General features: G+C 39.0%; 1 protein-coding gene across 1 annotated transcript in view; it reads right to left on the bottom strand.

The window, feature by feature from the left end:
• Nucleotides 1–5,204: 5,204 nt before the first annotated feature.
• LOC108793361 (alcohol dehydrogenase 1-like) overlaps nt 5,205–24,853 on the bottom strand; it is a 28,563-nt gene continuing 8,914 nt past the window's right edge. Inside the window, exons 4-9 of the mRNA XM_018564283.1 lie at nt 22,430–22,517; nt 20,295–20,514; nt 19,135–19,395; nt 17,872–18,007; nt 9,522–9,636; nt 5,205–5,257 (exon numbers count right to left, since the gene is read on the bottom strand). Coding sequence (XP_018419785.1) covers nt 5,233–5,257; nt 9,522–9,636; nt 17,872–18,007; nt 19,135–19,395; nt 20,295–20,514; nt 22,430–22,517 — 845 coding nt within the window. The 3' untranslated portion in view covers nt 5,205–5,232. The remainder of the gene's footprint in view (nt 5,258–9,521; nt 9,637–17,871; nt 18,008–19,134; nt 19,396–20,294; nt 20,515–22,429; nt 22,518–24,853) is intronic.

Below are 24,853 nucleotides of genomic sequence, written 5' to 3' on the forward strand. Positions count from 1 at the left end.
TAGACCTCTCCTTCTGAGAATAATAGTTGTCTCGCAGTCATGCTTATGCTTTGGTTTCAATATTTCCATATCGCTGTCCTGAATACATACATCTTCATACATAAAAGAACTTCTGACTTTTCCTCTACTTTAATTTTCTGAATGTTTGGTCAGAGTCTGAAGTATTGACGTCAAACACAGCCAGGAACTAGGGTCTTTAGAAGGACAGTCCCCAGTTTTATTTAGTCACAGCCATCAATATTAAATTCTTTGCCATTGCTTTGTGCTGAACAGGCTATATTTTTCAGATGAACATGTGCACATTGAGCAACATTTACTCACAGTTATGTTCTGAAGTTAATATTTATCTCTTTTGAAACTTTTGCACTTTGCTTGTCTCGGCTGTTGTCCATAAATTACGTTTTTTTTATTTATTAACTTTTTATTATTTGAAGGATAAACGTTACAGGCATCAAAGAAGTAATGATATTTTAACCCCTTGCCATCCGCCCGCCGTAAAATTACGGGCGGACGGCGGATCCTTCCCGGCGGGGTCACGTAAATGTATGTCTTTTTTTCTCTGCAGAATTCTGCCGGGAAGAATAACAGCTGTTACCGGCTGACTTATACAAGCATTCGGCTGGCTCTATAGTCGGCCGATTGTTTTCATAACCCTAAATTGTCCCCCCTGCGTTGCCCGTGACTGACAGGACCGGCACAGCAGCTACTCGAAGAGAGAAGGAGGAGAGATCAGCATTTCCCACCACTGATCTCTCCCCCTTCTCTCTCTTTAAAGTCGGAAGCGATGTGTATTACATCACTTCCGCCTTTAGCTGCCATTTCTCTAGCTGGGAGCCAGAGAAGAAGCTGATGAAGCAAATATCTGCTTCATCAGTTTCTTTGGGGGTCCCTAGGTGACATTAGGGGTCTTGGGGACCCCTGATGTCTCTATTAAGAGGACCTGTCATTTTTTTCTAGCCATCACATTGGTGGTGTTAAAGGGTATTATTCATATAGGGATTATGTATGCATGTGATGAACATAAGTGATGATTGATTTTCTATATATACATTTGTTCAGTATGGGAATATACGCAATGAGATTAGAGTCTGTGGTTCAGGTTGTATTTGCTATACATCTGTTACTGATCAAGCAGAAATGGTTAGAACCTCCCACATTCCTTATTATCAAGAAAGACTGTGAAATATTCTAAATCAAAGTTTATGAAGTATTTACAAAGTATGTATTATATCTCTTTATTGCAATATTTCTTGATTAAGTTATTCATATAAGAAAGAACATTGTATTATGTATAAATATTGGTATTTGTAACATTATATAGTTTATTAGAATGTATTATTGCATTCAACACAAGAATCCTCTATTCCCATCCCCCTTGAAACCTTATGGTTTGTCTAAAGTTTCAGATTACACTTGGACCTAAAATAAAAGTCTCATATTAAAAAAAAAAACACCAAAAAAGTTCCCCACGCAGTTATATACGTAAATACGTGTCAGGCGTGCCTACGTGCAAAAACAATAAAACAGCAAAAAGTTTTCCACGCACACTCACAAGCTAGCATGTAAAAAGACTTGTCTCACCATTAAGGTTAAAAACAGAGGTTTGGATACACGTCTTCTGCAGAAAATGTGAAAGCCGCACAGCCGCGCCAAGGCACCTCTTATAGTGCGGTTCATAGTAACTTTAAGTTATGAGAGTCTCCATCTTGGAGCACATGTGGCACAAGATAAAATTGGGTGCAGGTCTGTCAGGAGGAAGCCCAACCTCCCTTAACCCTTTCGCTGCCAAGCCCTCCGGAACATTTTTCAAATCAGCTGGCCAAGCCATTTTTGAATTTTCTGCAATTTTTTCCTATTGATTTGATTTTCAACTGCTGCGTTGCTAGCGTTTGTAAAAGACCCCCCAAACCATATATTTTCTGAAAGCGCAGGCCCGGTAGAATAAAAAGATGGTGATACTAAATTTGTAGGCCCTGCGATAATTGCGCAAATGTTTCTCAAATTAATATTAAACCGATAAAAAAGGTGCATCCTATTTTTTGATTAAAACTATTTTTTGTATTGGGACAAGTAGATTGTCGTGAAGGACAAGTAGATTTGGCCCCCACTTTAGCCCTTGGACAAGTAGTTTTTTTTTACATTTCCACACCCCTGCAGTACAGCGTTGCATGACGGAATAAATGTCAGTCAAAGTACTGCAGCGATGAATACTAAAAAACGGCCTAGGCAGGAAGGGGGTTTAACACCCCGGTCAGCAAGTGATTAACACTGACAAGTCAACAGTGTTGTTCTACAATACAAAGGACATGATAAAACAAGGTTAACCTGACAAATACAGGACGGAACTAAACATAAAAAGGGGGAAGAAGGATCGGGAGAGGTGGGGTATTAGGACTGGAAATACATGGGGATCTGCGACCCAATAGTTTTAACCATGTAATAATGCATCAATGGGACTAGTGGTCCCATTGAGTGGTCGCTAGATTCTGAGTGAGAAAGGTTTATATAGACTCTGTGGAGAGATTCTGGAAGGGCTTTTAACCTATGTTCTAGACAACTATATAATCCTGCTTGATTGGATCCCGATTCCAGACAGCCAATGTTTTATAGTACTTTGTGCATATGTTTTTGAATCTATAAGATTCTTCTTCTATTTGCCTTGTCACACAGTATACGTTTCCCTTTCTGAAACACTGCCTCCTGAAATATGTGACATAGACATCCCAGAAGGCAGCAGGGGGTGATCCCTACATCATCCTTGCCTAGGCAAGGGATCCAGAAGTAGAGTGCCACACTATTATATAAAATAATTTCAATTTTTTTCAGCAGTTTTGTGTCTGTAAAGAATGTGTGGTACAGTTGCAAAACATTCTTTTATTCCAATGGTTAGTTAGATGTAACTGAAAATCCTGTTCCCATTGGTTGATGTATGCTGGGAATAGTGTAATTTCTTGTTTAAAAAAAAGCAGTGAGTGCAAGAAATGCATTAATTGTTTGTGTTCGAGTCAAACAGTAGGTTCCCCAGGATTCTTGAAGGTTCTGCAGTAAGCAGGTTTTACTGCTCTTATGTACATGCAGAATGCAAAGTTTAGGTTTCTGGGACAAATTTAAGAGACCAGAGTCATTCTTCCTGGTTTACCAGTTACCAGTAATTATTAGTTATGGACATTAATGGGGAACCTGTAAAACGTAGTACGCTTACCTGTAAAATGTAGTACGCCAATAGAGACTAGGTTTTGTAATTAGTACCGTGTTGTCTGGGGATCCACATCATGTCTGAGAGTTGCTAGGTTCTCAACGACGTTAACCCACCATAGCAATTAAAGAAATGAATAAGACCATTTTGTAAGATCCTTTTTTTATTCCCTACCGCAAAAGCATATAGGATTGATGGGATCTGTATGTCTTTGGGAGATATGTAATGGTTTAAGATTGTGTCAGGTTGATTTAAAAGTTAGCCCACCTACCAATGGTGTTACCCTATGATCTTCTTCTGTTTCTGCCTGATTTTATTGCACATGGAATAGAATGCCCCAGAGCCGGTGAGCAGCAGCGCTAGAGAGGGCAGTGGATTTAAGCATCCAGAGTGGGAGATAGACAGACAGGTTGGGGTAAGAAGTTCCAATGAATGGCAGAGACTCTAGAGAAGTCCTGGAGGCGAGCATGGGACGAGTTGACAAAGGAGCTAGTGAGAAGGAGGTCTTGGGAGGAGTGTAGGGGAGGGTTAGGGTGATACTTTGAGACAAGGTTGGAGATGTAACCTGGGGCTCTGTTAGTGGTTGTTAATATTTTGAATGTTATCCTTTGGGCAATTGGAAGCCAGTGGAGGGATTGACAGAGAGGGGTTGCAGACACTGAGCGGTTGGTTCGGTGGATAAGTCTAGCAACAGCATTCATGATAGACTGAAGGGGGGATAGTCTGTGTAGAGGTAGACCAACGAGGAAGGAGTTACAATAGTTGAGATGAGAGATAACAAGTGAGTGGATGAGTAGCTTTGTGGTTTCATTGGTGAGGAAGGGGTGTATTTTGGAAATGTTATGAAGGTGAAGACAGCAGGATGTATGCATATTACAGTGTACTGCGCCTGGGAACTTTTTGCGGTGAGGAGCTATCCCTTGTCATCTTCATGCAATTGACCTGTAATACCAGTGTTTAATGTGTGCAATACACAGACTGATCTTCTGGGTATGAGCACATGGACATAAATCAGTAGAATTGCTAGTGCATCTTTGATTGCATTGCATGTGGTCAGTGCAGCGCTATTTGTGTCAGCTTACATACGTCAAAGTCAGTTTGCGGGGTTTTTTTGGAATGGTTTTATATATCCATTGCTTTTGGGGGTACGGATATCAACAGCTGGAAGCCTAAAAAGCACTGATCGAAAAGGAAAGAAGCCACCCTATATCCCACAATTAGTAGCATACCTTGTCTAGGCTTGTGCATTTATGCTTGGGTTCCTGTCACTAAAGTTCATGCATAACAAACACTGGACTTCTAAGGTAGAGGATTGAGGGTTTTTGTTTTGTTGCAACACAAATATATGCCCTTTTTCTGATCAGCTTGATATAGGGTTGCCACCTTTTCTTCAAGCGAAACCCGAACACTCCAGCAACGCACAGTGATTTTTGTGGGAGAATGAGTCGTGGCTTGTTCAAATGTAAAAAGTGCCGCCCATTCATATGTAAATATCATAGTTGAGACTATTTTCAGTGGGGGGCAAGTAGCCCCTATCCTAATTTTGGTTGCCCCTGTCTGCCTGACATCTTGTGTCCGGGTTTCTGCTGCCTTGAAACACGAACACAGCATTCAAAACCCGAACTGTCCGGGTAAATCCTGGACAGGTGGCAACCCTAGCTTGATACTATAATGTTTCATATTAAAGGTGGTGTAATGAATGGGAGTTCACCCAAATATTCAACCTTTTTGGTGTATGTGCTTTATTACAAGGAATAATTAAATGCCTGTGAATGTTTGGTGAATATTACATTGCCCATTTTTCACATATGCCTTTATGAGTTATTAAAACTTTTATAACAAGCAGCTGTTTACTTTTGGCATTAGAAATCTGAAAACTGCTTTCAATAAAATGTGAAACGTTTTATTTTGGTTTATGTCAAGCCAAGTACATTTGAGAAATCAGCTAAATCATAATACTTGGAAGTAAATATCGCCTTTTCCATGCGTGGGGATTGGGAACGATACGATTCCAAGATACCAACAATGTCTTCAATTTAGAATAACAAGACTGTGCGGATGCTTTAAAAAAAAAAAAAAATAGGGAAAGTGTTAAAAAAAAGTGTACATAAGAAAAACAAATTATTAGTCAATTTCTTATTCAATATGATTCAAGCCTTTAAAAGTGGATCATGCGGCTCCCATGAGAATATGACGCATGTGATCATATTGCTGCACCATCTCTTTTACTGCACATATTACAGGTGGTAGTATATACTGTATGTGTTCTTCACTGTCATTTTTTTTTAAGCAGCCAACATAATTAACACTGTTGGACCAGATGGTAATTTAAGGAACTAATTTCCACTATCTCTGGAAAGGTGCGTTTCTACAAGGGAAAAAAGGTACCCATGTAAGGACCAAATAAGGCCTTGGTATACATTCTTGCAACAGGGGCCCAGCCATCCAAAATTTCTGCTCAGCTTGATACTATAATGTTTCATATTAAGGTGGTGTATGCAGCAATGAATGGGAGTTTCTACAAGGAAAAAAGGTACCCATGTAAGGACCAAATAAGGCCTTGGTATAAATTCTTGCAACAGGGGCCAAGCCATCCAAAATTTCTTCACCTCCTTGTGGGTTCTCTATGTTTCTGCTCGCATCCTGACTATGGTTAAAAAGTCTCAGGCTGTAATCAGTTTGCAACGCCCTTCATCTTTCAGGCCCCAGACGAATTAAGGTGGAAACTAAGGACTCTAGTGATTGCCATAGCCAGGAACCTATTGGATGGCTTTGGTTGCATGGTTCCATGTGATAAAGAGGATGATGTCCTGCTGTGTGGTGCGTGCCAAACAGCAGGATACAGATGCTATGTAGGCTGGGTGGGTTTATCAGACTTGAGTAATGAGTAAGGCCTCCACTGAATATTTTTCTGTGACTTTGCAGCTCTGTAGAAATGTGACAGGATCAGGTTGTCACGGTCTGGGAACCGGGGCACTAGTGTATGTGAGCTCTGGGGTTTGAGGGGTTGGTAGGAGTCACAGACAGGAGGGATATCAGGGATGTTGGTCACAGAGAGAGAGGAACTAATGGTCTGTGCGTTCTCAGGACGCACTGGAGGCACAGAATCTAAGAAGGGCCAGGTATTCGACAGAGCCTCTAGTGGTGAGGATGATTGGCTTTTGGACAGCTTTCAGGTTGCGGCCCTCTAGCGCACCCACACAGACGCAAAGGACTAGTCGAAGCACCGGGGAACTGGATACAAACAACAAGTAGGGAAGAAACTTGTAACCAAGAGGAGGAAGATAGGAACAGTGGCACACAATGAGAGAAAGAGAAAGTCACAAGCAAAAGGTGCAAAACGCACAGCAGAACAGCAGAGAATACTGAAGAGGGTAGCTAAACAAGGACACTCGGGAAGGGTAAGTAGCTTAGAGGCACACTTGCACATGTGTTGCACATGCATACAAAGAAGCAGGATAACAGAGAGAAAAGTACATAAAGAAGCACAAAAGGGATGTATGCACACAGGGGGTGTGCAGACAAGGACGAATCCAACACAGCCACAAGGTAAGAGAGGAGCACAGAAGTAAAGGGGTGACAGCAAAGCATAGGAAGATACACTGTAAGGTAAGTGGCAGAATTGAAGTACAAGAAAGCAAGTAAACGGGAGGAAGCAACACACAAAGGCTGGAGATGGAAAACACAGTAGAAGTGAGGCAATGAAGGCAGTATAGAGAGACTCACAGCACACAGGTGAAAGCAATTAAGGTCTGCAGCAATATACTAAAGGTAACCACTGAACTACTATAGGAGCGGCGCAAGGAGCAAAGCAGGGGATAACAGCTGGTAGAGGGAAGCCAAAGGCACAAGGGTCCAATAGCAAGCGCAGGGAATAAGATCCCAGGGATAGTTAGAGCCACAAGGGGTACGGAAAAAGGCATACGACTTGTTGCTCGCACCAAGAGCAATAAGTGAGGAAGTCCTAAATAGGGAGAAAGAAGTGCTGATTGGCTGCAGCCTTGTGAGACACCATAGGCTGACAGCCCAGAACCAGGGAGCAAAGTGAAAATCCGGCACTGATTTCTGGATATTGTGACTCAGGATGAAGGTGTTCTTGCACCTTAGCACTTTTTTTATATACTTTAATTAAATTGGATCTCATATACGTGCACTATTCTCTGGGGTAATACACATTTTGTGTTAAGGGTGGATCATTGAATGTATCATCTGCTACATTACACTTTGGGGTTATGACTATGAAGGATTTAGTTTGATAGATGGATATCAATCTTAAAGTTTGGAGCTGGATTATATAGTCAGCAGTGTTTGTATGGGGTTTCCATATTACAGTTATCATGTATGGATATTGCATAGTAGTATTCTTGTACTGTATGCTGGGTTTATTTCTCAATATGTGTGCATTATGCATGCATGGACTACAGGGGCGGACCTACAAGGGGGCCCAGTATCTATTCCAACACAGCCCTGGGGCAGAGATGGGGGGGCCCTAGGGTTGCCACTTTTTCTTCAAGTGAAACCCAAACACTCTGGTGACGTGTGGACATTTATTTGGGAGAATGAGTCATGGCTTATTTATATGTAAATAGCGCCACCCATTCATATGTAAATATCACTCTTGAACATTGGTATCAGGCCACCAGATACTGTGGAGGGAGCCGAGCCGGCAGGCACCTCAGGGGGCAGCCCTGGGCCTCGGCCGTGAGGACCCAGCAAGCAGCCGCCTGAACACACAGGCGCACTGTCTGAGATGGACACACACACATTGGGGTGGTTTTCTGAAGCCTCCCCCACAAGAAAACAGCTAGAAGAAGTGAAGGTAAGTTATTAAATAAAATTATAATTTTTTGTAGCCCAACTGATGAACATGCTGTATAAAATACTGCTGGTATTTGTAGTGCTATGTAGCAGCACTTTCAAATTATTGTTCTAAAAATGTCTGCATTGCAACAAAGGGGTTACAACTCACAAGAGTAAGTATAGAGTTTGCATTTCACGCATATGGCCCCTTTCACATGGGCTGATCAGGAGAGGATTTGTGCACAGATCCCCTCCGGATCACAGCAGTACGGAGCGGATGTCACCTCTGTGACATCCGTCTCCATACAGTTTTTTCCTCCACCTTGCGATGTTGAAAAAAAACATCAATTACCGGAAACCCATGTGTGTCATGTGGAATCAGATGTTAACGGACATGTGTCCATTTACATCAGATTAGGGGTGTCCCGAGGCTGGGTGTCACCCGGAGGGGAGACCGGGTGACACCCCGCGATGACGTCATCGAACATGCGTGCGATGTTGCCGAGCATGTGCGCGATTGTCTTATTGACGCCTGCGGCGTCCATCACCAAGAGATGAGGTATGCCGCCGGGTCCCCTCCTTTCTCCTGACACTGTCGGGTCTCGGTCCGTGACCGAGTGCCTGACATTTCAGAGGTGGTAACACCAAAATGACTGTCAGTCATTTTGGTGTCACCCCTCCAATAGTGGGTGCGGGCCACACATCGCCCGTGTGACGCCACTGCATCAGATTACCCCCGAACCAGCACAATCTGGTCCGGCGCAACGGATCTCAGATTCGTCTGTTTTTCCGGTCCTAGAGGAAAGCGGGGGTAACCGAGTGTTAACAAACGCCTGTCCGTTTAAGCATGGCTGTTCATAGACTTGCATTGGACATCTGATCGGGTCCGCCTGAAAAACTGACAGGCAGACCCGATCGGAGCGGCTTTGTGAAAGGGGCCTAAGAATTCTTATGGATAACGTGAGAATTTCACATGGCAGGAGGATTTATGTTCGGCTTCATCAATTCATTTCAGCTGATGGGGAGTGCTTATATAGGTTGGCTTATATAGGTTAACCTTATGCTCTCACCAGCATAAGGCAGAGCACGGACTGTTTTAAATGGAAACATTTAACCATTTGAAGCTTCTTTTTTTTTGAGCATTCATGTGCTTTAGAAGAAAAGTTGCATATGGAGTGTTTAGAAAAAATTCAACTGTTATAAAAATCACTGGAATCACCTATACTGGTGTCCATACTTGACCTCTATAACAGCTAGAAGCCATGCATTTAATGGTATGACCAAATTCATAGCTTCCTTGCTGTCTCTTGCCATTGGATCATTTCAGTATTTTGAGGCTTTAGCTTTGTACTTTCATAGTTGATTCTCAGCCACATTTATTAGGCCAATGAGCTACATCAGATAGATGTGACTGACTTTGGTGTCCTAGGCCATAGCCCCTGGCATATCCATATATCCAACCCCTTTCAAAATAGATCATTAAAAAAAAGTAAACTGAATTGTATTCATTAATATAAATACCAACCTTTTCCCAGATCTTAGAAGTTGAAATCCTTCATTTATTTGGGTAAACGGCAAAGTATGAGTCTCTAAACCATCCACATCTATTATGCCTGCCATGGAATCCATAGTTTTAAAACCTGAAAAAATACATCCTCTTGTTCAGTACAGGATTATCAGATGCAAAGTATACAAATTATATAAATGTGTTATGCATCAAACAAATACAAATATACAGCTCATATAGTACACATTTTTATTTTCATATTTTATATAATATTTTGCATGCTTTGACTGTTTCCAAGTATAAAAATGTAGGAATTGTGGGTATTAAAAGGTTATTAAACCCTCACGTTTTTTTGCATATATCTACTGCTAGCAAGCAGTAGATATATGCAAAAAGTTAAGAAAAAAAAAACGCTTTAAAAGAGGTTAATACCTGTGTCTTCCTGCACGCTCCCATCCGAAAATCTGAAAATTCTCAGGCGGCCGCAAAGCATCTTGGGGCGGGAGCATGCCCAGTTCGGATTTTCGGCCAGGAGACAAGGAGAGACACAAGGTAAGTATATGGACGTGTGCACCCGCATGCAGACTCCGTGGGACCGGAAGTACCAGCAAGGACAGAGGAGTCAGCGCTGGATCGGAGACCCGCAGCAGTGCTGGAGAGAAGGCTGAAAACTACAGGAAAGAAGAAGAAGATCGGATTAAGAGACATCATTTAAGGTAAGTGCTTTAATTAACATTGGGTGGAGGGAAAAAACTGTTTGCCTTTAATGTAATTTAAGTTCCAGTACCCTGTGTAGTGCCCTGCAGGTTTGTTTTGGTTGCTGTGCCATACTACATTTTGCATATTTACCTTACTCTTTTCCAAACTATCAATAACTAAAAAGAAATTACATTGCTGTCTGCCTTATAGGGGGAGGCTTTATTTGTGCAGCCAAGCCTTTGTAACACAGCTATATCTGGTTGCTTATGTGACTTCTACAACCATAAAAAGTTTAATAAAAATAGAAGTAAATTAATAAATCAGTAATATGGATTTCTATATCCATGTTTAGTGGATTTAGCTATATAGTCTTAGTCTACTTGCTTAGCATTATTAAGAGCAACAATAAAATTAAAGCCCATCTCCAGGGTAAAGGTACAACTGTAACTGATCGCTAGATTAAACAAAAATGGCCATTTAACTTACCTAAATTCACAGTCACTCCAGTTCTGAGCCTTCTCTTTCTGTGTAATTTGTTTCCTCGTCAACCTGTCCCAATTTTATTATTATGTTATCCTAACAATTAATTCAAACCATTTTTCCCCCTGCATGCATATTAATGTAGTTTTGAAAGGGGAATAAAGTGCATGCATTTAATTTGAGCTTTACCATTCTGCTATGTCATATAAAAGTCACACTAACATGATATTTTATTCAGCAGACTTTGGCGCTTCCCTTTTTATCTTGGTTCTCTTCTGGGTTTTAAGTCTTTGGCCACTTGATTGGCCAGGCCCAGATAACGGGCCACAATGCACATGGGAGCTGCTTCATTTTGGCATTCAGGGTCTGTTGGCAGCGCTGCCCATGCACGCCTGAGTGTACTGAAAAAAAGAAATGGTGACAGCTAGAAAAAAGCTTTTATGGCAGAAGAGCCTTACACAGTATCTTCTACCATATAAAGCCTAGCAATCAGCATTTTTTTAAAGATTTACTTCTGCTTTAAATTCAATACACAGCAAGCATATCTCTAGGCAAAACGTTTATATAGCTTTTGATGCCTTGGGGAATGGTTAGAGCCTCTGTCAAATTTGTATTGCTGTCTGTGTCCCCACTGGGGAGATTCCCCACTTCGTTCTGATGACTATTTTCAATACAACAGAAAGTGAGGAGAAATCCATAGTCTTAGAGCTGTCTCCAGACTAAAAGATACGAAAAAATCTTTCCATGGGGATACCTGTTCAGGGGACAACTGTCTAATAGGAAAAGTTCCTTCACTTTGGGACATTTCTTCTTATTTCCTGTTGCATCTCTGTGACAGGAAGTGAAGGAAAATGTCACCAATAGTACATATACAGCAAAAAAAAAAAACAAGCTGGCAGGGGTTTAGTCCCTTTAGCACTCTATCTAAAACTAAAATATCTAAAGTATAAATGCACAGCACTAAAAAACCTTCTCTATTAGTAGCAGGTGATACACCTTTACGTGTTACAAAATTAAATTAGTAAATTAGTAAGTTAAATAATAATAATATATGAATTATGTGATGAAAAATGAAAAATATATGTAGCGCTCACTTTCAATAATCTTTGTGTAACAAAAATGATTTAATCATGAATATATACACTTGATTTGAACACCCAATGTAATGAATATCGACACTCCTAGGGGACAACAAAACCTCTATATTGAATATATATGATAAATGACACCAAAGAAGAACAACATCAAAGAAAAACCATAAAAAGGATCTCATAATAATTATTATTTAAAAAACAGTTCAAATCAAAATCTATATTCAAACCTTTCTGGACCATGGTATCCAGGGAAAAAAACCCATTTTGACTAATTTTTTGGATATTTCCCTGGTGAGGTTAGAACCTCTCAGTGTTTTTGTACCTTATCTTTACTAGGGATGAGCTTCGCGTTCGAGTCGAACCTATGTTCGACTCGAACATAGCATGTTCGAGCGTTCGCCGAACACCGAACATTATGGGATGTCCGCGGTCTGTTCGACCGCGGCACATCCCACAATGCACTGCGCCGTCCGAAGCGGCAATTGGCTACAGTCCTGCACCTGACCGCAGGTCAGGTGCAAGACTGTGCCAATCAGGGCTCAGTACAAATATAGAGCCATGATTGGGCAGAGTCACGAGGGTGTTCGGCTCATCACTAATTTTTACCTATTATTATTAGTCCCCTAGGATCTGGATTATGAAACATTTAAACATGTCTAGATAAGTTATGTTTCATGAAACCATTTTTAATTTTTTTAACATGCTCTATCATCCTTTTTTTTAATTCCCTAGTGGTCCTCCCCACATACGGTAACCCGCATGGACACTCAAGGAGGTAAGTGACAAATCTATTATGACAGGAAATTAATTTTTTTTTATTTTGTAATCTTTCTTGTTAGTATTAGATCTAAATGGGGTCATTTTTTTCCCTCACTCCTGTGGTTCTGCAACGTATACATCGTTTACATGGATAAAAACCTGACCCTTCAAAAAATGGAACCATCCATTTAGGTGGATTTAGAACACTTTTCGCTAATTAATTTTTCAATATTGGCGCCCTCCTAGGTCTTTTAGGTCTTTCAGGAAGAATAGGACCTAGTTGTTTATCCCTTTTAAGGATACCCCAGTGTTTCTAAAAATAAATTCCAACTCTCTATGTTGGACCGAGTAGTCAGTTATAAATGATATAGGGAAAGAGTCATTCTTTAGTATTAGGTTTAAGTAATAGATCTCTATCAAGGCGAGAAATATTATCCTTCTCCCTATTCAGTTATTTATTGTTATAACCCTTCTCTTTAAAATTATCTATTAAAATTTAGGATTGTATTTGATAATCTTCTATTTTAATGCAGTTGAGCCTAATGCGTTTGAACTGTCCCTTAGGTATTCCTTTAAGCCATTTGGGGTGATGACAACTATAAACTGGAATATATCCATTTTTATCTGTGGGTTTAGAAAATGTTTTAATATCCTATCTATTTCCTTCCTTAGTAATATCCAAGTCTAAGAATTGTACATTGGTCTCACTAACAGTACTGGTGAATGTAAGATTATATGCATTAGAATTGAGGGAGACCAAAAAGGTTTTTAAAGATGGTCTATCCCCCTCCCAAATAATAATAATAATAATAATAATAATAATATCATCATCTATAAAACATTTCCAAAGCCTTATATGTCCATTAGGATTATTGAAGATATTCTCTTCCTCCCACAGACATATATAAATTGGCCAAATTCGGGGCAACCCCTTTTTCCTGGAGGTAATAACTATCCTAACACCAAAAAACGTTCTTTGCCATAGCAAAGTCTACACAATCCAAGAAGAAGTTTGTTTGTTCCATCCAGAGTTTACTAAATTTCTTAAAAGCCCAATCAGTAGCCTACAGGCCCTTGTTATGTGGGATAACTGTATACAGAGAGGTCACATCAATAGTGGCCATCACCATATGATTGTTCCCTTCAAGCTGATCTAAAATATTATGAACATCTTTTCTGTCTTTTAAGAAAGCTTTAGTTTGATTCACCAATGGTTGTAAATGGTAATCTATCAACTCCCCTAGTCTTGCGGTCAGGGAATCTATGCCACTAACAATGGGTTTCCCTGGTGGTTGCTCAGTATTTTTATGAATTTTGGGAAGGAAATATATAATAGGTGTCTTACACACAGATATTAAATAATCCCTTTCTTTTTTGAAGAGTAAATCATTCTTAAAACCTCTGTTAATTAATACTCCCAATTCCTTTTTAAACTCAATAGTGGGATTTTTTCTTAATTTTTTATAAGTATCTTCACTTTGTAAAATATTTTCCATCTCTTTCTCATAATATTCTTTATTCATTATAACTACACCACCTGCTTTATCGGCCGGTCTAATGACAATCCCTTTCCTCTCTTCCAGTGACTCTATTCCTTTACTGACGAAGGCTCTATCTTTTAAACATTTAATTTCCAGTGATTTAACATCTTCTTCTACCAAATTCTTAAAAACGTCCACAAAGTGATTGGAACTAATCTTAGCATTGAAAACTGATTGATTGATTTCTCAAAGGTGTTTGGACATTTTTGGGGGGTTAATATTAGAAATAGTATTTTGGTTATATCCCGATAAGGAGGAGTAATATTTATTAATATTTCATTTCCTGATGAATTTTTGAATATCTATGTATGTGGAACATGTATTTAGATTATTTACTGGTGCATACTTTTAACCCAAGTTCAGGACCTTTTTCTCCTCCTGTGTTAATAATACTGAACTAAGGTTAAAAATGCCTTTCCCTATCACCTCCTGCCTCCTCTGTGACTGAATCCTCTTCCCCCCTCTACATCCCCTCCTCTTTCGTCTTGACCTCTGAATCTCTCCCTCTGTGGTAAAGGTGTCCAATTTGGTTCTTTCCACATTCTTTGTGCCCATTCTCCCCCTCTCCTCACTTGTGGGCCATAGTTTTCGTGTCCATATGTATTTTGATTCCTGTTCACTACGTTTTGTCTTCCCCAACCTTGACTGTATTGTCTCATGCGACCCCGCATTAGTATACGACTTGGTGGATGGTTCTTGTATGAATTCTATAAATAATGTTGGTTTGATGTGTTATCTCCGTAATAGTTCTCCTGGTGTTGCTGATACTGTGAATTATTTTCATTAGACTGTTCTCCTTGATTAAGTAGGGGGTGATATCTCTCTGACAATGGCAGGTCAAACTGGGTATGGTGTTATACATTCCCATTAGATTGATGGTTAATACTAGGACCATTCACTCCATTTTGTCTCCCTCATCTCTTTTTTCTTTTTTTATGTATTGGTTTCCATGGTGGTCCATTGTTTCCCTCCCCATCCCCATACTTTTTTTCACTAGTATTACAACTATTAATTTCCTCCTCTGAAGATTGCCACTTATAGATTTTCCCATTTTTTAAATCCGACATATCCCTAATTTCTACATCTCTTTTCTGTAGGAATTTTTCTATTTCTTTAATATTAGTTTTACATTTCTCTGATTTAACTTTCAGTTCTTTGATTTTAATTTCTACCTGATCTAATTTAAGTCTCTTTCTAGCTATTAATAATTGTAGTCGTTTCTCTTCTCAATGGTGAAAAAACCTGGTCCATTCTACTTGCGATTCCTGGTCTTTATGACTATCATTTGAACGGGGTATCCCACCTCAAACTCCTTGGGATAATCCAGGGGTGCCCACAATTTTTTGTGTTACGATTTACTTTTCAAATGAAGAGCTACATGAGATCTAACAAGGAAAAAAAACCTCCCTCGCACTCTCTCTCTTGGCTGTCTCTCCTCGCTCTCCTGGCTGTCTCTCCTTGCTCTATCTCTTGGCTGTCTCTCCTTGCGCTCTCTCCTGGCTGTCTCTCTCCTTGCTCATCCTCATGGCTGTCTCTCCTCTCTCTTCTGGCTGTCTTTCCTCGCTCTCTCTCTCCTGGCTGCCATTCCTCTTTTTCTCTCCTGGCTGTCTCTCTTCGCTCTCTTGGGTGTCTCTCCTTGCTCTCTCCCTTGGCTGTCTCTCCTCTCTCTCTTTCCTGGCTGTTTCTACTTGCTCTCTCTCCTGTCTGTCTCTCCCCGCTCTCTCTCCTGGCTCACCTTGCAAACTGTGCAGGGCAACAGGCTGTGTAAAGTAATATTCTTTGATGTAATTCATAGCACTTCAACCACCAGTATCCACCAGAAAGGTGTCAGGGAGCTGAGCTCAGCAGACTCAGGCTAATAGGTAATGTGTGCACAGCTAAATAAATATACCAAAATGGAATAAAGGGGCCACCATTCACTCCCTTCGTGATCTACCAGCATCAGCTTTGAGAGCTACTGGTAGATCACGATCTACCTAATGGGCACTCCTGGGATAATCCCATCAACTAAATACCTCTCATGTGAGGTGATATACCACTACAAGCGTAGCTGCTTTTCAAATGAAAATTTAAGTAGTTTAGTGTCTTGCTGGACATTACTATTATCCATTTTTTTTAAACTAAAAACCTCATCTAAATTTATAGGTCTATTTTGAATAAAATTAAAAATCTCCATAGCTGCAGATAAAATGGGATTCCCAAATCAGTTTTTGTTATTCTGCGCTTAGAATAAACTAAAAACTAGGTCCAAAGCTGCTATGCTAAGCGCAGAATAATTAAAATTTTTATCTGATTCTATGGTATACATATTTAAAATTGTATTTCTGTGTTTATATGTGGGCTGAGAATGCTTTTTATTTAATTGACTTGTGAGCACCCCTAGTGGTGGTGTCTAATCAAGCCTATTAAGAATTTGTCAAGCATAAAGTTGAAGTGGAGACGGCGTCAGTAAGATCAGCTTTCCTTTGACTAAGTCGTAATGACAAAGTTGTAATGACAAAAAGCGTTAGAACGGATCTTACTGACGTTGATCGTAGCTGCACGAGACAACGAAGGGAGCTGTTTGTTGTTTGCCGGCCGGTATTTCGAGTTCTAAATGTGAGTGTTTGCTATCATTTTAATAAAATTTGTCTGTATGCTGCACGATGAGCGTACTCATTCACTTCCCTGGGGTTATGATGATGTCTGAGTTATGGAAACGCTGGGAACAAGTGCTGAAGAGTGTCGATTTGCAATCACTTGGAACGAGGTTCTACATATGCTAAGTGGGCGTTTGTTGACGGACTGTTACAGTCAATAACTCTGGTGAGTGTATACCCACTGGGGTTTGGTATATCACGAAGAAAGAAGTCACTTGTCTATTGAGCACTGACCGGTGATGTATCTTATATATAGAACTGGATCTGGGACTTTGAAAGTCACTTTGGTGATTTGTTTCACATTCATCCACTATTCAATCACTATTATATGGACTGGATTGATGCGATTGAATTATCTATTGAAATCTTTTATTATAATTAATGATGGATTAGTATAATTCTATGCACTTTATGTTTTTTGGGGGTTTTTTTATACACTGTATGCACTATAGACTATAGGAGTGTCGATATTTATTACATTGGGTGTTCACATCAAGTGTATATATTCATGGTTAAATCATTTCTTTTACACAAATATTATTGAAAGTCAGCGCTATATATATTTTTCATCACATAATTTATATATTTTCACAAAATACCTGCTTATTATAATTTAATTTACTAATTTATTATTGTATTAATTCATTTGTAACACGAAAAGGTGTATCACCTGCTACTAATAGAGAAGGTTCTTCAGCGCTGTGCATTTATACTTTAGATATCCAAGAGCCTTATGCTTTTAGCATAGCAGCTTTGGACCTAGTTTTTCATTTACCCTAAGCACAGAATAACAACATTTTACACTATACATTTAATTATTATTGGATATTTTACATTATAATTTCACTAGAAAGTTACAGAGAGAGAGGCAGTAGCAGGGGGCAGATAAACTTGTATACCCATCCAAAAACACATAAAGACGCTAATACAACAATCAGAGTCAGAATAACTAGTGTTTTCGAACGAATGATGGGAATGTGGATGTAATTGGGGGAGAATGAATGAGAGAAGTAGATATGATATATGTTGGAGTTTTTTTTTTCTGTATGAAATATATTAATTTTTTTATAGAATGGAATATGTAAATTGTGTGAAATTAAAGTGTAATAAAAACATATTAAACAGAGCATAACTAGTGTTTTATAGAAAATAGTACCTCCAATTAGAGAGCTTTTCCATGTGCGTCCTGTAAGGAGCAGAAGAGGATCAAATGTGATCTTTTTATCCTGTGGAGCTTCACCTATAATCACACTGGTCCCATATCCTGGATGAGTACACTCCAGTGCTGCTTTCTAGTTCAACAAGATAAAGAATGTCAGAAAAGCTTTGGAATAAATGTAACTACCTGTAATTTAAATAAACTAAGTGAAGCTAATAAAAATGTCCAACACAGAATATTTAGCATTGTCATGATGGAGCTCAGTCAATTCCAAGAAGCAGGGGGAAGACTGGGCCCAGTTATTGTCGCTGTTATTGTAATTACCTCGGTGTTGCAATGCTTGCTTGTTGGTACCCATGGAATGTAAACATTGTACACTTGTTGCCTTCATATTGTAACTTTTTGCGGTTTGTTGCCTGCGTATTGCTAAAATTTTACATTTTTTACTTGCGTTTTGTTTCTCAATTCTTGTACATGTATTTTAATGATACATTTTCGTTGGCTGTGTAATATGACATTTGTTGCCTGAATATTGTAAGAATTGTCCATTTGTTGCTCAAGTATTGTCACAATTGCCTATTTGTAGCCTATGTATTGCTATTAGTGATGTTATCATCGACCTGGTTTGCCCTATTATTCTCACAATTCACACCACTCCAACCTCCCAAGCTCAGGGTCTTGTAGTTCTTAAAGTTCCTATATATAAAAATAATGAGTATCCTATATGTGCTGGTATCTTAAGACATTCACATTTTGTATTTGTTTCAAATAAAGATGTTCAGTCTTCAGGAATGCTTTCCATTTAATCAGGATCCAATTTGTTACCGATTTAAACTAAAGTCTGCATGACTGCTATGCGTTACTGCACTTTGCTCAATGTTATTGCACTGTGCTCTGTGTACTGTGCTCTGTGTTATATTAGTGTAAAACAGTATTATCTCACGAAGGTTGGCTTCACACCATTGCAGTAATCATAATGCACTATGCATGGCTTAGTGAATTATTGTGCCATTTATTTTTACTACATTGTAGTCTTTTTTTGGGAAGATACATACTGAAATGTATCTTCCCAAAAAACCATATGAAGAGAATTAGATTAAACTTGTTGAAAGATACCATTACACCTAAATGTGCTTTGTGGTTCTTTGAAAATTGGCCACGTATCGACTTTTTTCAACATTCTTAAAATAGACATAAAAGTTATCCCACATATGCCTAGTTTGATTTGATTAAAGGTAAATCACATTTTGAACTACTTACCATTACATCAGTATTGCCGATGCATTCAAAGGAATAATGCACTCCATGTCCTGTCATTTCAGTGATCACCTCCTGGATTGGCTTGCTATAATCATTGGGATTAATACAGTCAGTGGCTCCAAACAGCTTTGCCTTTTCAAACTTGCTGCTGTTTATATCTATAGCAATCATTTTTGATGCTCCAGAAACTTTACATCCAATAATGACCGACAGCCCAATGGCACCCAATCCAAATACAGCACAAGTAGTACCAGGCTCCACCTGTTCATTTAAAAAAAGTTGCCAATGTTAGCATTTAAAATGTGTATAAGCAGACAAAAAAAAATGAAATTTCAATGTTGTGTGCTATGTAATTGCAGTGTCTGTTTTGTTAGCTGCTGAAAAGTAGAATTCCATTCTTTCTAATATTCTTTGGAGACTCTGCATCCTAATTCCCAATACTGAATCCTAAGATCTGAACACAACCTGACGCGTACTGGATTTAAAGTAATGCTTTAACTCTTAATCTAACCCACAACACTTAACTCTTTTTCAAACCGCAAGATTTAACCCTTTGGCCTGAACACTTAACTTAATCCTCAAATGTACCCCTACCCTAAGCCTTAATGTATTTGCTATGTTAGTCCTTAAGTCCTAACCTTTTCTCTGCCCAACACTAACCTCCTAACATGTAACTGTAACATTACCAAGAAAGGTTAATTAAAAAAAAAAAAACCCTGGGTTTATTGCTAAACTGTACACTAATCCAAAACACTAAATCTCTTTTCCCTTTTTGCAGTATTTTCTTACCATGTCCTGACCTTCTCGCAGAAGCATCCAAATCCTTACACTCCTGTGCCCAACATAGAAATGATAGATCCCAATGATCAAAGGTACTGATTAATTAATTGATAACTCATTCAAATAATTGATCAGGTATATACTTTGAAAGACATTATCATTGAAAAAATATGTGAATCACACTATGGAATCATTCCCAGGAGATCTTAGTTGGATTTTCAACAATACTGGATGCCTTTCTTATAGGAAATATTTAGTATGTTATGTAAGCGATATGTGGACACTTTAACTAAAAGACTGTGCTATCTTGCAGCCTAAACGCACTAAAAGAGGCTGACAATTCAGTTAAATTAAACAGGTCTAAACGTTAATGGATTTACTTTGGCAGTATTGACAGCTGCTCCGTATCCGGTAGGAAAGCCACATCCAAAAAGACAGACCTTCTCCATGGGTGCTCTGTCATCAATCTTTGCTACTGCATCAGTAGGCATCACAATATATTCCGAAAAGGTGCTGGTCCAAAGAAAGTGATATACAGCTTTTCCTTTGCATGAAAACCTTGGTGTTTTGTCAGGCATTACATTCTGTGATTCATAAAAACTGTATTAAAAATTAAAGGGAAAGAGAGTCATAAACAATAGTTATTTTTGTCATTTACAAGTGCAATTGTTTAAAGAGAGGTAAAGCTTTAGCCACAGAACAATCCAATTCCCTGTTAAGCTTCATGGTAGTATACCATCCAAAAGTGATGGGCCTGGATGACAGGCACGTGTCCCCTTTTTATGTGCAGTAGGTGGTGGGCTCTTTAAGAGACATAGCAGGGGTTATGGAAAGAGTGAGCTGATAAGGAAGAAGGGAGTAGGCAGTGGGAGGTTGCTGTGGGGAGAACTGCTAATGGCTGTACCTGTTTGAGGTCTGCACATTTTTCATTGCTGGCTAGGCCCTCTGGAACTACTAGCTTTGGACTCTGAAACATTGCAACTTGCTGGTTGGAGTTTGCTTATTTTTTTCCTTTCTGTTGTGGAGGCTAGCTGGCATTTCTTTTGCATTTATGTGGACATTTCTTCTGTAAAGCCACTTGATTTTAATAAGGTACATTGTTTCACAAATCCAGTTGTCCTGCACTCCTGCTGACCCACAAACTTCACAATAGTTAAAATGTTAAAGCCATTTTAAGCTTTTAATAAAACCTTAGAAACATTCTTAAGATAAGAATGTATTTTTAGTGTTTTACTTTTAGTCTGCCTTTATTTTACTTTACTTTATAAGTGAAGTAAAGCAAAGGCACCACATTTGTTTTACTTTTAGTCTGCATAATGATGGGTGGACAACAACAACAAAAAACAAACACCCATCTACAGAGGTTGGCTGGAGCTTAGATTAAACACACAGCTGAATGAAGTCAGGAGAGTGACTCGTTCTTCCTTCATCCCGCCCTTATTGCTCTGTACAGTTCCATACAATTAGAGACAGTCTGAAAGGAAACAGCCACTCCTGTACTCTCACTTAAAAAAATATCCCGTTGTCTGTTCATCTAGGACAGCAGAGAGTGGATGAGAAGAACGCTCCCCTTCCTTAAAAATGTTGGATCTGTACAGAGATGCCTTATATCATACGGACCAACGCAGTATTTACTTTTTTTTCCATTTCAATAGATTTACTGCATTTTCAAATGGGGAACAACAAAAATCAGGGTGCCACAACATGTGCTCATAGTAGCCAACAAAATTCAAAACATGATAGGATACAAAGAGACGAGCAAAAAAACATTCAATGCATCCTCAAAGCATCACCAATAAAGGGAAATGAGAGGGTCAATAAACGGCAGTCAAATCCTGGGGCGTGGTATTTACTTTTAATTTTGTATATCTGTGGTTACTGTTTACCTTTTCAACTACAATTGTTGCATTTGACTGTCAAATATGAACAAACTGACAGAAGAACTGTTACTTTATTACAATCTTAACAGGAAACTTTCTTGAGTGAGCACTTAAGGGCTTGTTTACACCAATTGTGGTGCGTTCCAGAGGGGTAGCTGCAGCTGCACAGCAATCGCTCACTAAACTTCCCCCATCGTTCTCGGGTGGGAGGTTGCATGGCGGTACATTGAAGTCAATGGCACCACAGCCACGCCCCTCGCCCGCAGTGCGATCGGACACATGGCAAAAAGTTGCCTGCGTTCTGGTCCACTGCGAACGCAAAAAAATGCTGCATGCTCTATTTTTTACATTCGCAGTGGACCGGAACGCAGGCAATGTTTTGCCACGCGTCCATTTGCACTGCGGGCGGGGGGCGTGGCTGTGGAGGAGGGGGAAGATTAGGGAGCGATTGCTGTGCGTTCCAGCAGCTCCCGCTCTGGAACGCACCGCAATTGGTGTGAAGAAGACATGAAAAGAGTAAGTTCCCTTGACTGGGGACAGACTACAATTACAAAATAGTGTTCCTTTAGGAAGCTAAAAGAACAAAATATAACCAACCTCGCAAAGTAAAAGTTTGCTGTTTCTTGATTACTTACTGAGTCTTAAAGCAATAATTACTTTTTGGATTTAGGCAAGAACTGCACTTTCCACATTGAGGAAGACAAAGTGGAATTACTTTATCACCTAAAAGAAATAACAAATATTATTAAATTGTATCTGTAATGTGTAATGTACATGTGCAAATTTACGATTTATTTGATAAGATTTTTTTTTTTTAATAAAAATACATGTTTAATGTATTACATCAAGTCTGTTAGATCTGTATCAATTATATCCTTATAAAACTAAAGTGCACTTGACAATTGTTAGAAAGTCAGAATCGTTAAGATTTCAGATCTGCAAATGGCTGCTTCATAACCCTTTCCTTTACCACTTTCCAACTGTAAGAGAACTTGGGCCGTGACATTTTAACCAACAAAATTTAGCAATAATGGGCACTTGCACACAGCCAGTGGCCCCAACCGTAAGAGAAATTGGGCCGTGACTTTTTAACCAATGAAATTTAACCATAAGAGGCTCCTGCACACAGTCGGTGGCCCCATACATTCCAAATGTTGGCATATTCCTTTTGGCAGAGAGCATTAAAGTCTGCTTCCAAAATTTTAGGTCTGTGCGTATTGCTGTAGTGTCGGTGTTTACCTGCCATAAACAGTGTACAGCAATGTACCTTAATGTAAGGCTGTATGCTGTACCTGTGGCTCTCTACCAGCACTTACGGTGTACAGGAGGCGGGAGCCACAACCCATGTCAAGAGCCCAATTACAACTTTTGCTGCTTGAACTTTTTTTTTTTAGATCTATCCAATTAAAAGGCTGATGTTTCAAGAGCAAGAATCAATGAGCCAATTCAAGAGCAATAAAGCGAATAACAGAAACTCATAATAATATTGCTGGATGCTCCACATGAAAGGTAGCAAAGGTTAATCATACACATCCTGAAATTATATATTTGAACATCCTAATTAAACAGTGTAAGGACTGAAAAATTCCAGCAACCTCACAGGAAACCTATAGGAAGTATATGTGTGTATATATATATATATATATAAAATAGGTTTTGGGAGTTCTAGTAGTAATCATAGCATGTCGGGTGGCCACTAGCAAAGCAAGCAGAATATTATCATCTATTAAAAAGGGTATTTATTTCAGCGATACATTGATACTCTTACCCCTATTACAAAACACTGGTTCATCCTCATCTTGAGTATGCAGTCCAAATTTGATCACCCATCAACAGAAGAGATGTCCTGGAATTTCAAAGAGTCCAACAAAGAGTAACAAAATTAATTAGGGGCTAGAGGACCTCTGCTATGAGGAAGGATTAAGTAAATTAAATTTACCTTAGAGAAGAGGCACTTAAGAGGAGACATGATTGCTATCGAAAAGTTAATCTATTGTGACTGTAAAGTTAAGAACAACTTGTTTAATCTGCAGTCCTTGACAATAACACATGGCCACAATTTAAGGTTGGAGGAAAGGAAATGTGATCTGACATTGCAGAGAGGGTTCTATACAGTCCCTTTGAATCAACTGGAAGTATTGACAAAATCAAAAAGATTTTAGATGTCTTCCACACTGAGAATGATATTCAAGGATATCTATATTGTATAATATATGGATGTGTATATATATATATTTACAGTATATATACATTTTTAGAAATGCTAAAACATGTCATTTCACCAAGGTAAATATGTAAGTACAATTATATCTCACATTTACACCTTGCAGCTAGCAGGTGGCACACTTACTTATACATCGTTCCACTAAACTGACTTTCTACTGTAAACAGACATGATAATCTGTGCTGGGAATAAACCTGAATTTCAGAAAATAAATTAACACATGCAAATAAATAATCCAGAGGTAGAAAACAGAACTCCTTTCTTTTAGAGGTGATGGCAACATGTTCACTAGTTAATTAACATGCTCTGAGAAATGAAACATTACTTTACACATATGTGAGCTTTCAACAAAAAGGTTAAAAAGTTAAATACAATTGACCATTATTAACTGTAGGCCTCCAATCACCAGCGTCTTTTTTTCTTCCAGTTTTCTTTGAGAAATGCGTTGCAGTTCTAAATTCTACCTAAATCCTGACCCGTTTTCCAACCTCTGCCAAGTAAAATCAATCCCACATGATGCTATCACCATGAGAATGGGGATGACCAGTATTGGCTTTCTGCCACACATGGTATTTTGCACTAGGTAAAAAAAAATAAAAAATTAGTCTCATTAAATCAGAGAACCTTTTATTACATATGCACCGTGCCTCCCACTTGCCTTTTGACAAACTACATGTGGGATTTGGTAAAGTGTTTTTTAAGTATAGGTTTCTTCTTGTTGTCACTCTTCCATAAAGCTGGAATAGCTACAAAAATATTTCCTTTAAAAATAGAGTATTAGTTAGTAAATACTTGGTGATCCTGACAGGTTATAAGACTTTCTTATTGAGAGTGA

This window comes from Nanorana parkeri, unplaced genomic scaffold, assembly GCF_000935625.1.
Source record: "Nanorana parkeri isolate BGI_ZX_2015 unplaced genomic scaffold, ASM93562v1 scaffold742, whole genome shotgun sequence".
Taxonomy (NCBI): domain Eukaryota; kingdom Metazoa; phylum Chordata; class Amphibia; order Anura; family Dicroglossidae; genus Nanorana; species Nanorana parkeri.